General features: G+C 33.5%; 1 protein-coding gene across 16 annotated transcripts in view; it reads right to left on the bottom strand.

Annotated features, from left to right (window-relative positions):
* DPH6 (diphthamine biosynthesis 6) overlaps positions 1 to 13,597 on the bottom strand; it is a 205,680-nt gene that overhangs the window by 147,816 nt on the left and 44,267 nt on the right. For all 16 annotated transcript variants that reach the window (XR_011739369.1, XM_071809363.1, XM_071809354.1 and 13 more), the window contains 2 exons: positions 13,448 to 13,566; positions 972 to 1,033 (listed from right to left, as the gene is read on the bottom strand). Coding sequence is in view for 15 of the 16 variants with exons in the window: in XM_071809363.1 (XP_071665464.1) it covers positions 972 to 1,033; positions 13,448 to 13,566 (181 nt within the window). In the remaining variant the exon portion in view is untranslated. The remainder of the gene's footprint in view (positions 1 to 971; positions 1,034 to 13,447; positions 13,567 to 13,597) is intronic.

Here is a 13,597-nt window from a genome sequence, read left to right as displayed (position 1 = left end):
AATGATCTATCCTCTTCTCTACAGCCATGTAAATGACTAACAAAATGAAGTTAAACTGAAGATATAACTCCAATTTAACTTTGCTATCTTTCAGCAGCAAAAGATTCCTAAAAACAAATTCTGGTTACTTTGTCTTCTGCAAGTTTGCCACACCCTTAATTGTTTCAGAATAACTGCTTACAAAGCCAGGCTGAAACGTAACTACACATAATAATAACATAAAATATTTTTAGGAGATGGTTTTGTGCAAATTTAGACAGCTTATACTGAGAAAACTTGCAGCAAGACTCTCTTACTAGTTGAATGTGTAAATAATTGTGGGGTTTTAAAACTGTTATTCTTAAACTGAACCTAAGCTTGACATTTGATGCTTCTACTTCAAACCCAAAGAACACTCATGTACAAAAATCTGGTCTTTTTTTTCTCTAGTTAAGGAATTTTTTCTTTAAATAAATCTATTAGCTCTGCCTACAAGCATTTTCATGCTTTGAGGACTACAAAACCCTTTGCACATCCTCTGGAATAAACATCTTGTTCCATATTTGAAAGGCCATACTTTATGCAGTCTGATGGTGACAAAAATGGTAGGAAACCTTCAGATGGGCATAGCTGTGGGGAAGTTTTATATCACCTATGATTTTGCCACTACCATTCCTTGCTCTGAAAGTCTCTAACTTGCATGCAATTATTTAGCTTTATTAAATTGATGTACAAGTTACTGTCCCCTTAATGTTGAGATTTCCTGTCTTTAGTTGGTTTTAAAGATGCTGGCACCACTTGTGAACTACCTCCGGAAATAATTATTTTCATGTTGAAAGGGCATATCAGAGGTTCACAGTCTATGTGCCTTGGCTTACCACCTGATTTCTGAAAGTAACTAAGTAATTTTCCATTAAGTTTACTCGATTTCTGCCTATGTTACCTTCTAATTGCAACTTTACCTGTATAAGTAGCCTTTAAGTAATACTCACCTCCAAAAGATAAGGCTCCATTTGATCCAGAGATTTTCCTAGATGTTTATCTGGATCTAAACCTGAAGAAAAGAAGAAAGAGTGTAAAAATATTTTTAATAAAGTACTGTTATGACACCAAGGCTTTTTTTTTTTTTTAAATATAACATGTGTCCCTTAGAAACTAGTTGCACTGTATATAAAATCATTTCTATCATAATGAAAACACATTCAGAATGTTCTCTTACTCTGGGCAACTGGTTTCCATGTTTGTGGAAAAATAAGGCCGATTGCCTTTTCAATGCATGTAAATCGGAATAGCTGTTGTTTTCCTTTGTTAGAAATTCCACTAACTAGTGAAGTAAACATGTGGGTCCATGGTAATGAAATAGTACAAAAAGATCACCTGTGATTCAGAAGTTATCTTTGTAGATACCTATTAAACACAAATTAATTTTTCAAAGTACTGGAAGGGACATAGACTGTTTTCCATAATAAAAAAACCTCTTTTTCTGAATCACATTCTGTGTGTGTGACCCACAAAGGTAAGAATTAAAAAGAATGGAGATATAAAGAAAACTCAGACTTAGAGAACGTCTTTGATGTTGTACCTTTTGATCCATCACAAAATATTCTGTACAATGTCTACATTTTGATTTATTTTTCTTGGTAAAAAAGCAAGGCCTACTAACATTCAATAATTTCTTTAACTTGCCCCTCTGTGTTCCTGTTTTAGATTTTTTACTTCAGGAGTTTTACCAGCTCACGGCTGTTAAATATTCACTTCTCAGGAATAAATCAAATAACTGTCAGAACTCTGTACTTGGACAAAAAACCATTCAGGAACAGCTGTTTCAAGAGCTGACATCTTCTTCAACCAAATAAATGTCCTAGTAGGATCTGAGACTAAGTGGTCAAAAGGTCTTAACATACAAAGTAAATAGGAAAAACCAAAACGATGACTTCTGAAAGTGAAGGAACACTGGAAAATTTTGAGTGATCACATTTTTTACTACTCTTAATTACTGTGGTTTGGGGTTTTTTTGTACTGATCACAATAGTTGTCTATTTTTTCCTACTCTACTGCTTTATACAATAATGGGTATCATTAAAGAGCTGCCACCAGAATGACTCCATTTAGAAGCAATTTCTGAAGTATGTACCTTGCAAAGCACTTTAGATCATTGATGATGAAAGCTGTTATCTAGATGTATGGTATACTATTATACAAAGTAAGTTGTTGCTTTGTTCAAATAGCTGATATGCCTTTTAATTTTTACAATGATGGTCTTGGTATATTTAAACTCCTGTGAAACTAAAACAAGTTAGAGTGAATGAGATCTCAAAAAGTTAATAAAGTTTTAAAATATTTCATTAAAGCACATTAAAAATCCCTTACTATCTAGGGTAGCACTTTAAAAAACACTTAATAATTAAAATGAAAAAGGACTGCATTTTTTGCCTCCCTCTATTATTTTTTGGTATTGGTTTATTGCTCTTTATTAACAGAATAAAAATGTGTGTTGCTAGACACAAGATAATGATAATTTATGCTTGTGGAAGGCATTTTGAAATATCTTAATTTCACTTCAATAGTTCCAATGATTCTGGTGATATCTTCCAACTTACACTGTTATACCCTTAATTTTAATGGGACAGATATTAGGGCAAACAAGCATTTTATTTTAAAATAAACAAATAATAATGAGTACCACATTACGGTACCCATTTCACTCATTTACACTAACATTCTTCATTAACATAATTACTTTTCTAAGAAAAGTAACTCATCTTGGTAAAAACATATTGGTTTCCTTTAAAATTAAACCAAGGGATACACTACAAACACGTGAGAAGGGAAAAAGAATCAGACACACTAATGTATTTCTTTCACAACTTCTCTTTGATATTAAGAATATACCTCCTGTTTTCCCCCTAATGAATAAAACACAATAATTTAAAATAAACTATTATACAAATAGTATACAAAATACAAAAAAAAAAAAAAGAAACCCTATTTATATGGGTAAACTCCTCAGTAATAACTCACACCTACACGAAAATCTGTGAAAGTGCATTGTACCCTTTCTGGTTTCTCAGTAGAACTTGATATTTTGATACCTTGTCTTTCTTCTGAAAAATATTATTTCCTTTCATTTCCAACAGGTGTGTATTGTGCATGAATAGAGACCATCTTGCTAAGGGCATCAAGAACCAATATAACTTGTAATTTGCAGAACCAGCAATCCACATCTCAAACTTCCAATGTTATGCATGTATAGATGAAGCTGTATGTCTGCTGCTACTATCAGTGTGAAAAAGTATCTATAATTATACTTACAAAAGAGTTAATATAAATCTATACTTCTTTTTTTTTGTTTTTCTTTAAACAAAGGAGTAGATTGATTCAGATTCTTAAAATGACTTGGACTAAAAAGAAAAGTAATGTGTTTTAAATTCTTAGTACATTCCATTTAACCATATCCTCTAGATTTTTCCTCCATCAAACTAGATGTGAAGAAAGCTGGATGGGTGGATAAACCAACAACAAGGATGACTGTATGTAGAATTAAGAATTAATTAGGAAGGGAACTATAATTTGCAGCACTGACATCTATTTTACTTAACTTGCATGTATCAATGAGAAGCAATTACAATTCAATTAAAATATTCACTTTTATTACTTTACTGACTGACCTTGAAGTTAATGTCTGTTTTATTTAATTGCATCATCTATGAATAAATGTTAACCCTAGAATGTTATGCCTCATTATTTTTAGTTCATTTTTAGCTCTCCAACTGAACTACATCAGTCAATTTACTATGTGCTGTCAAGAAAGCAAGTGGGGCTTTATTTCTTTGAGACAGACCAGTACATGATAACAGAAACAAATCGAAAGATTTGATAATGCTGTTTTTAACAGTGCTTAGTAAAACAAATTGTGCTCTCACCTCCAGTTTTGTGGCCTACTTTTACTGTAAAATCAGTATGTGATGGCACAAATGGTATAATCACTTCAAAGTAATTTCTACTCTATCTGTAATTCCTGATAAATCCACTGACAGAAGAACTATCTCCTTCAGACACCAACAATGGTTGCAGAGCCCTCTTACACACACCCACAAGACAAGGGCTGCAGAAAACTGCAGCACCAACAAAATGGAATGGAAATTCAGGGCTTTGTTCTGTAGTGAACAAAATGTACTGAAGAGCATTACTAAAACACATTTTGTTAGTGGTAAGCATGTTAGTGGTAAGTTACACAAAAGAATAATATTTTAAATGGTTCGCTTTGTACACATGTATTAGTGTAGCATAGACCCCCTCACCTGAAAGGTAACTACCTGATATCACTTGCATTTATCAAGATCAGTAGAAAATCAAGTTCCATTTTCATGGCATAACATATAGCTAATAAAATCCACATTCTAAAGCCTCGTCTTACTAACAAGAACATGTTTTACACATGTTTAGAATTTTAAAATAGTCTTGATTTTTAATAAAGTCTAATACAAAAAATTCTATTTTTACCTCTTCATAAAAAGCTGAATAAAATACAATAAATCATAATTATTGTTAAGAAATGGTGGTAAATAAATGTCTTTTGAAAGCTGAATCAAACTCTAACTCATAATATAAGAAAACTGTGAAAGAATTACTACCACACACATATCAATAAAATATGAGTTAACCATTATCTGTTGACAATATGGGGAAAAACCTCTCTCCTTTCCTTACTAACCAACCTTACCATTCAAAAGGTATATCTTATTCCTCGCTGACTTCTTCCATAAAATAAGGGTATAAACAAATATCCAAAATCACTATGTATTCTCAGTTTTCTTGAAATTTCACATACATCAAATTAGCATAGAGAAAAAATTAGAACTTGTTTTAAAGCCACAACAACTTCAAGTTCCCTTTGACTTACTGAGAAGTATTGTTGAGGAGATTAGTAACTGCCACCACCATGGATGTCAGGGACTGAGACTGAACTTCTGATGATGGAGGGCAGTACAATACACAGTAAGGTTTCTGAAAAGTTCCTAATCAGCTGCTCACCAAAAGCAGAATTATTTAGAACTTTGAGCAAGAAAAGAGGCATTGAAAAACTTCAGTTTTCTTTTCAAATTATTTTTCAGGAATAAAAGAGAGTTAACAGGGTGCTGGGACCTTTAAGGTACAAAAATATGGAGAGACAGCAAAAAAAAATAAAAAGGATAGATGAAACCACCCATCTTTGGATTGGAATAGAGAAAATAGGACTATTTTTGAAGGTAAAATCCTCTACTGTAAATGTGTCTTAGTATTAGTTGGTAAAGCAGGTTTACTCTGCAGTACTGCAGGATTGTCAGATACCCTTCACAAGGTAGGAGTTTGCCTGCCACAGAGATATTAATGCACTGTAAATCTATACCTTAAATTGTCTTGAGGTAAATTATTCCTGGTGTCCTATTTAGCTTTCATTTCTACAAAGAGCTGGTAAAAATACCTTGACAGGTTCATAGTTGATTCTTCACCTCCTCATAACTTTCACACATGAAAGGCTGTATGACAATGGTAAACTGGACAAAAAAAATGTAAAAGCTGCTTATGTTTTGTACAAAAATGAAGGAATCTGAAGCTATAGTAATTCTTCTTCAAGTTAAGTAGTAAAGTTATAAGATGTTAATCCCAAAGTAGTTCTAGCATATGTTTCCAGTGCTGTTCATTTAGGATCACAGTTTATCTTCTTTCTCTTAAGTTCATCGAATATGTTCTAAACTAGGTTAGTCTGATGTCATCAAATTTTAGAATTCTAAGATGTAAAAGGCTCTAAAGCTCTTCCTGCCAGCAATGTTAATTATGTTAGTTTTATTTGTAATCTCTTGTGATTTTCTTTTTCTTTTTTTTCTTTTTTTTTTTTTTAACATCAAAGTTTTTTCTCCTCTAGTTCCATCTAGCATTCAAAGCAACTGAGCTCTGCCATTTCAGGAACAGTAACCTCAATAAGGCTTTGAAGAAATTTTGTATTGTTTCATCAAATAACAAGGCAGTATTTTCACACAGATATTTTTAAAATGCTAAAACGTTCATAGCTTAGAAAGAGATTGTGGAAAAATTGTTTAATAACAGCATTAAAATGCTTTTAATAAAATCCAAGACTCTACACCGCAAATGGTTCAGCTCATTGAAAATACTGCCCCAGCCAACTTCCTCCCTGACTTTCAAAGGACTTCAGAGACTTAAACAAAAGTTATTACAGGTTCGGTTCATGCAGCCACATATGTATGACTTTCCCAGTATAAGGCTGTTTTTAGTGGTTTTAGCTTTGGCAGAATGAAATGTTTTGAGTAGAATAACTTTAGAGCATTGTTTGTTTACTAATCTATTCAACTGAAAGAGTTCAACCATTCAAGCACCATAGTTTGGATAAAATAGGATGTGTTGTTTCGTCCCTGTTAAAGAATTCTCATGTTTCCATGCTTTGAACAGTTCTACAGCTATTAAGTTTTGAAGAAACGGATTGAAATTTGATTCAGAGGCAGAGAAAGAGGCATGATGCAAGTGGTAAAATTTGTGTCACTTTTAAATCCATCTCCATGCAGACAAGTTATAAACCGTTGAAAAGTCTCAGTTCCCAAATGGATCAACATAGGCTTCTGACAGGGAAATCAACAGATCACCTGCAAAAGTGTAAAGGCCAGAGCAGAAATAAAGGATCAGTTTAGAACAAGAAGTCTTGTAAAACTTCAAATCAGAGAGACCTGGAAATCAAGCATCTGTGGTTCTAACTACGCAGTTGCGCTTTTAAACGTTTAAGCTGTTTCAGCACAGAAGTCTGCACAGTGAATCTGCATCCAGAACTTAAATCCTACCAAGCATTAAAGAGCAGCAAGCAATATTCCAGTATTAACAAAACACCATTCTCCTTCTTGATTTTCATTCTGTTAATATTTCTGCTTTTGACATCTTTTACCGAACTCTTTCTCTTCCACTGTTTTTCAGCTCAAAGTTCTCTGATTATTCTTCTCTTATTTCCTTTTCTCTTTCACTTTAAATGCCTGATAGTCCATTCTTAGCCCACTGCTTCAATTTCACTTTTTCTTTAGATGATCTGATCTGTTCTCCCTAAATTGCAAAGCGATCTTTCAGCTCTTAAGCCATCTCTCTCCACTTTTGTCTGTCTCTGATGTCTCCTTAGGAGGCACTGCACTCAATAATGTCAACTTTCAATTACTTTTCTGTTTCCAGGCACGGTCACTTTCCCACTCTTCCTTCTAACTCCTGTCAGCTGTCACTACTGAAAATATTGACATCCTTCCCAATCTCCAATCAACAGGCTCAAGAGATAGCGAAGAAGGAAACATGCTTCTCTCTAGCCTATTTCTAGATCCACTTATGCAAACTGTTACAAAATCTCATTTATTCTTTTTATGTAACATGCTTTATTTTCAAACACTTCTTTGTATCCATGCATTAAAATCTCTTTCCAGACCTCATCTAACACTGGTAACAAAGCATCTGTCATTCATATACAAGCATCAGGCAAATAACATTCCAAACACAAATATTAGTTTCTTATATTATTTTTCTAACCTTCCAGTTATTCTCTGAATCAAAACTTTTCTTCACTTAAAGTCCACTCCTACTTCTCTTTTCTCTTACTCATCTCTTTTGCATAATGCTCTTCTCAAATCCCAGGCTAATTGTGATGGATTTCTGGTCTTGCATACCATTCCCATTTTTCCATGTTGATTTTTTCCTATGTGAATCTTCTCACTCAGGAAAAAACAAACAAACAAACAAAAAATGGCCTGACCAAAATGGCTCCTATTGTTTCATAATTGTTTCCAAGTCTTTTCATTCAACATCTGGTGAACAAACAGGTGTGGTACCTTTTCTTGTATCATAACTAACATGAATGTTGAGGTAGTAGACAAATGTATTAGGGAACAAGATTAAGGCAAAAGTGTCAAATACACTTAAACTCCAAAGAACCAAGTAACTTTGGGAAGCTTTGTTCGAAAATTTAGTGACAACAACTTGTGCCAACTAGGAAACCAGAATTAGAAGGGGGGAAAGTCTAATAAGAATATATTTCCTAAAGTACATAATAGGTATAAACTTACCCAACTTTTAATCTGAAAAAAATTACAATATAAATTAATTATAAGTTATTGCAGAAGTATACAAAATAATACTTTAACATTATTCAGGGACAATTTTTCTAACAAAAGTTAAAGGCTACTTTTAGAATACATTATTCCTAACAGAATAGATAATAATTAAAATTTGACAGTACTTGGAAAAATATTATTGTTCATTTTATGTTACACTTCAAATGATGATAAACAGAAGTCTTCTTCATATTAATAAAATAAGATGTTATCAAAAGCACAGGTTGTAAAGACTGTCAAAGATTCCATTACAGCTCAAGTCTCTGGTAACTGCCCAAGGAAAAAACAATGGAACAATCAGCTCTAAATAAGCTGAACTAGCTAAAAATAATGCCAATGTTTAGTTTATTCAGTAATAAGTAAGTAAACAAATCCTTACAATATGATATAGAAGAAAACAACCAGTGTCTTGTATTGATTTTTTAACAAAATGTTCCTCACTTCCTTCTGTTATGTTTGTGAACTGTGAATTTTTTGGAAACATTTAGAGGAAGCAAGTATGTTCCCCTGTGATGATGATTCCTTCAATTTCCCCCCAAAATTACTTTAAAATTTCTCAGTACTAAAAATTAGAAATACATTTCCAAAGAACACTGTTCCTTTCCATTGCACAGATGACACGCTCAGACAAAACACATGCAACCACCATTTTTTATTCAGGATATGATCTGACATTACAGAAAACCCGATTTAGCAGTGAGCTTCCTACTGAGAGTTTTGTCCTTCATGAGGCTGTGGCATCTACACAGCGAGTTCCCTTCTGTGTAGCACTTCTCTGCTGGATCACGCAGCTACAGCCACACAGTCACTGGAGCTTTTACAGGGGCAGAAACAAGTAGAGACTTGCGCTTTGGAAGAGTCAGCCAGAAGGAGGAAGGCAAGATCAACCTTTTGGCAGCAACTCACTATTAGATCAGTTTATCTATAACACTAAATTACACCCTCAGAGGCTTAACCAAGAACTGTGTAGTACTAGTTCTTTTTTAATGTACTACTTTATATGTAAATCTTATGTCCATTAAAATTAATGGGAGTCTGGCTATCAATTTCAGTCAGGATTTCACTTCTGTAAACTAGTGACATGCAAATAACAAACAATAATGCAGACACTTAGGTGGTTAGACTTAAATAATAAACAAAAGGTACGGTAACTTATTTCATTATACTGAGAAGAAACATTCTCTCTTCCTAAATGAAAAGTTGATACACAAAAACATAGGTATCCCTAAACTATCAGAGCATTCTGTGTACAGCGGGAGCATACCAATCTTCTTGACCTTGCGAGGCAAACGTCAAGATTTTCTCACAGCAGAGGAGACTAAAGTTAAATACACACACTTCAGACAGTTCATTTTAGAGAAGGAGCTTTAGCATTTGTTGACAGACAGGAGATGGCAATGGCTCCCTAAGGACTCGTTACTCCATTGTTGGAGGGAAATATCCTGGGTGAGGAACTAGGGCCCACACCATCTCAAAATTTAGGCTTCCACAGACCCTGTGACTTCAGCTCTACCCATGGCTGAGCATGCAGATTGTCCAGAGTACTCATAGCAGCCGGACCTACAAGATAAGGGATGTAGCTATGGCATAAGAGCCCCACTTCAAATGTAGGCTGAGGACCACAAGTTAATCAGCCCTGACACAAAGTTCTTGCTTTTATTATTGTCCAACAGTTGAATAGCATTATGGTATCATTTCTCTCCTGTGGTCCAAAGAACAGCTGGACGTTAAAACATAATTTAGCCTTGAAAGAGTTTTTTTCAACTTAGTATTTCTATTATTTGATCTCATCATTACAATGCTTTTTCAAGTATTTAATTCAGTCATAAATCATTACTATAATCAAACAGTGAAGAAGCTGCAAGGTATAAAGTAAATAATGCATAATAATCCTATAAAAGACAAATATTTGAGCTTATATTCTATTTTTGATTGATACATTGAAGAAACAGTTGTTTTTACCAATTTGTTGAGCTAAGTGCACTTATAAAACTTATTGAAGGCGAACATTACTTTAAAAACTTCCAGAAAAACTAGAATCACTGAGGACAAACTGCTTTAACTGCATGGCATAAATACGGTTTCAACTATATTCTCATATATATATGAAAAATGAAGTTTGACATATTTTAAAATGTATCGTGGGGCTCAAGTTTTTGTGTTAATTCTTAATAAGATTTGGGTATAGTTAACTATGTAAATAAAGTAAAACTAAATGCTCTACTTTTCAGGAAGACCATAGTGTGAGGAACCCAAATGTAACCTTCTTCCTGAGTATTACAGCTTGTGCTGCAGTGGAAGCAATTTGCTTTAGAACACAGCACGGGTAAGACCAGTACATAAAGTTACCAAGACTGAAAGTCAAATGTTATATGCACAGTCTTCAAGTTAATTAGTATTTTAATCCACAAAATGCATCCAGAGAGCAAGGATATCAAAAACGCATCTTGTGATTGTGCTGCATTACATTGTCTCATATGAGCAATGGATATTGTTGGAATTTCAGGCACATACATGCTAAAACCAATCAATAACTGCTTCCATTTTAGCTATTACTGAGTAATTTGACTTCCTGGTATTTCTACTGAAGAGGGCTTTACTTCAAATATAAAAATATCATGCATCATACAGGCAACTTCAGCAGCAAGAAAATGGCATGGAAGATAAATATGCTTTTTTTTTTAATTGGTCAGGTTCACTGTGAGATCATGGAATATTTTTCTCTCATCATTAAAGCCACTGAAATACACTCTAAAGGAAAGAAAGCTGATCCTCTTAGAGATCAACAGAAGGCACGTGAAGAAGGTTTGCTAACAATACTTCTTTTGCATGTAAGTGAGAGCAACTGGTATCCCACGTGGAAAAGCAGGCTACTCTGAGACAGAAAACTCTTGCCACTGGCAAAGTTTATGGTATCAATTTGTAATGGTGGATTTAGGGAACTGTACTAAACTAATGCTTATTTACTTGCATAATTTTGTGATTTCTACATAAAACTTCAGGCTTTTACCTTGCCAATACTGGCACTGAGTTAATGGAGAACAGGACAAGGAGGGTGTACAAGTATGCCAGTGCTGATGCAAGTAAAGCTAAGTTACAGGTTTCTTTCTTGCATTAACATCTGTACAATGTACCATCTAATGTGTTACTCTTCAGATTCTTAAATCTGTTATTTTAAATATTTTCATTGCAGTTTAGCTTTGATTACTAATCTAAGAGGCAGAAAGTTAAACTGTATCTTATCTTCTCTGCCACTTGACATGTTAAACAGCCTTCATACCTTAAATCCACTTTAATAAGGCATGCAATTATTAAAGCATTACAGAATGGCCCCAGAGCACACAAGCTCCATTAAATTTGCTTACATCTAATTACGTCTGCCTGAGGCAGGTGAGAAATTGGCTCTGATAAGATCTTTCTTTTACCTGTAGCCAAAAAAATAAAAAGGAAAAAAAAAATCTTGCCGTGATTTTCTACCTAACTGCTGTCTACAAGTATTTATGGTATTCGGTCCTTCAATGAATAGCCCACAAAGCACTCTTTGTGCACTAACTAGCACATTTTCATGGGTTTTTTTTAAGACTGTAGAATACAAAAGACAAGCTTATTTTGCTTCAGGCACAAGACAGGTCATCAGTGATGTCTAATTGTGGAATAGTTTTATTTATTATTGAAAGCACACATTTTATTTCACATTTTTCAAATACATTTTCAATAGTATTTACTTATTTCATTTTGTGTTTTTTTCCTTTTCATAATTATTTTCCTTCAATTGTACAAAATTTAGTCAAAACAACGTAATCTTCATGAAAAATAATTCTGGTGTGAAAAACCATGTTACTTATTCTTTGCTGACTTTTATTTTTGCTCCATGTCAGCATGAGCAATTAAAGCATTCTATTTTATGGAAAAATAACATAAATATTAAAATGTACTTTATGTGGCCTTAAAACTACCCCTTTGAAAATATTATTTTTTCCAATTTAAAAAAGAAGTGATTTATAGCAGAAAACCAAGCATTCCACTCCTATGGATTGGTGACAGGGCTTCCAAAATTCAGGAAAATGCTATTATATTACCTTGCTTGTTCCCTATAAGTGAATGAGGGAACGTACTATTTCTAATCATTCTAATCTCACTAGCACAGCCCTGGCAGATCCTAGAGAACAATGCAGTGAGACCATCATAGTGATAACATAAAACTAGTTAGAAACTACACCAGCTAAAGAGGAACAAACAAATAATTAAGTCATAGAATGGACCCAGTCTAAAGGGTTTATAATTAGTATTTAAGATAAATTATTTTGTTATAAGGCATTCTTTAACAAAGACAGATACTAGGAATTTAATGTGAAAGCTACCAGATAAATCAGCCATCTGACTTCTAATGCAAGGTTATACAATGCTATTTTTTAAACACACATTTTAAGGCACCAACACCACTGATCTTGTATTATACTATCTTTTCTTTGGTCCAACAGATTGCAAGTCTACAGTCAACCCAAACAGAAAAGGTCCTTTGGTCACACTTTATGCTTAAGATCTCATTTGATGTTCTTACATGAAAAACTGCAGAGAGGCCTGAAATGAATGTATTGTACAATTAACATGTTTCTTTATGCGCTTTTCAGGTTTACAAAGCATGTCATTCCATAAGCCTTTCTATAAAGCATCCTTTGACTGCATCTTTACATTCAAACAATAAACAGGTTTTCTTTCGTACTGATATGTTTCTTTATACAAACCTCATTTTATATATTTGACAAGGAAAAGACATGATAATTTTCTGGTGTAGGAAACAAATACATTGCAAATACTCTTTTTTGAAGGCAATGCCGAACTATTTCATTTTGCTATATGCTTTACCAACTCAAAGACTGTTGTTACACAAAATGTTTTGGTCTCATATAATTACATCTTGTTTGATGTTAATTTGTTGTATTTCTATTAAAACTTCCATGGTAGTTTTATAATATTGTCTAGCCACCAGTCTGCATCATCTATAAATGACAATACTGTGAACCCCAAATTATGCATGCATCTTTACTGCAAATCAAAACCAAACTAGAACAAAAAAATTACAAAGGGAATTTAATGACTATCCTAGAAAGAATTACGTTCCAGCTCTTCCATGTCTACTCTAAGAATGGAGACAGCTAAGTTAATTATTTGAACGTCATGACTGCTACTCAGTAACGTAATTTTTTAAAATTTTCTTCATATTGACATTTCTTATCCTAAAATATAGAACAAATTTTCTGTTTTTCTCTGTTATGCTGTGGACTTGTCCATAGGAAGTTTCAGTAAATAATATTACTCAGAATCTGAATACGTACCCAAAGCTGCCACTTTTATGATTATGGCTTGAATGTTAGATGATATCATTTCTTTAAGCAATGTTTCCTGGTTCCGACGCCAAAGGTAAGCTAAAGGCTGAAGATTAAGCCTCCTGCATCTTAAAAAACAAACAAAAAATTGGATAAAGT

This window comes from Patagioenas fasciata, chromosome 5 (assembly GCF_037038585.1).
Source record: "Patagioenas fasciata isolate bPatFas1 chromosome 5, bPatFas1.hap1, whole genome shotgun sequence".
Classification (NCBI taxonomy): domain Eukaryota; kingdom Metazoa; phylum Chordata; class Aves; order Columbiformes; family Columbidae; genus Patagioenas; species Patagioenas fasciata.
Note: the sequence above shows the minus strand (reverse complement) of the source record. Positions and strands in the feature narration are given on the sequence as shown.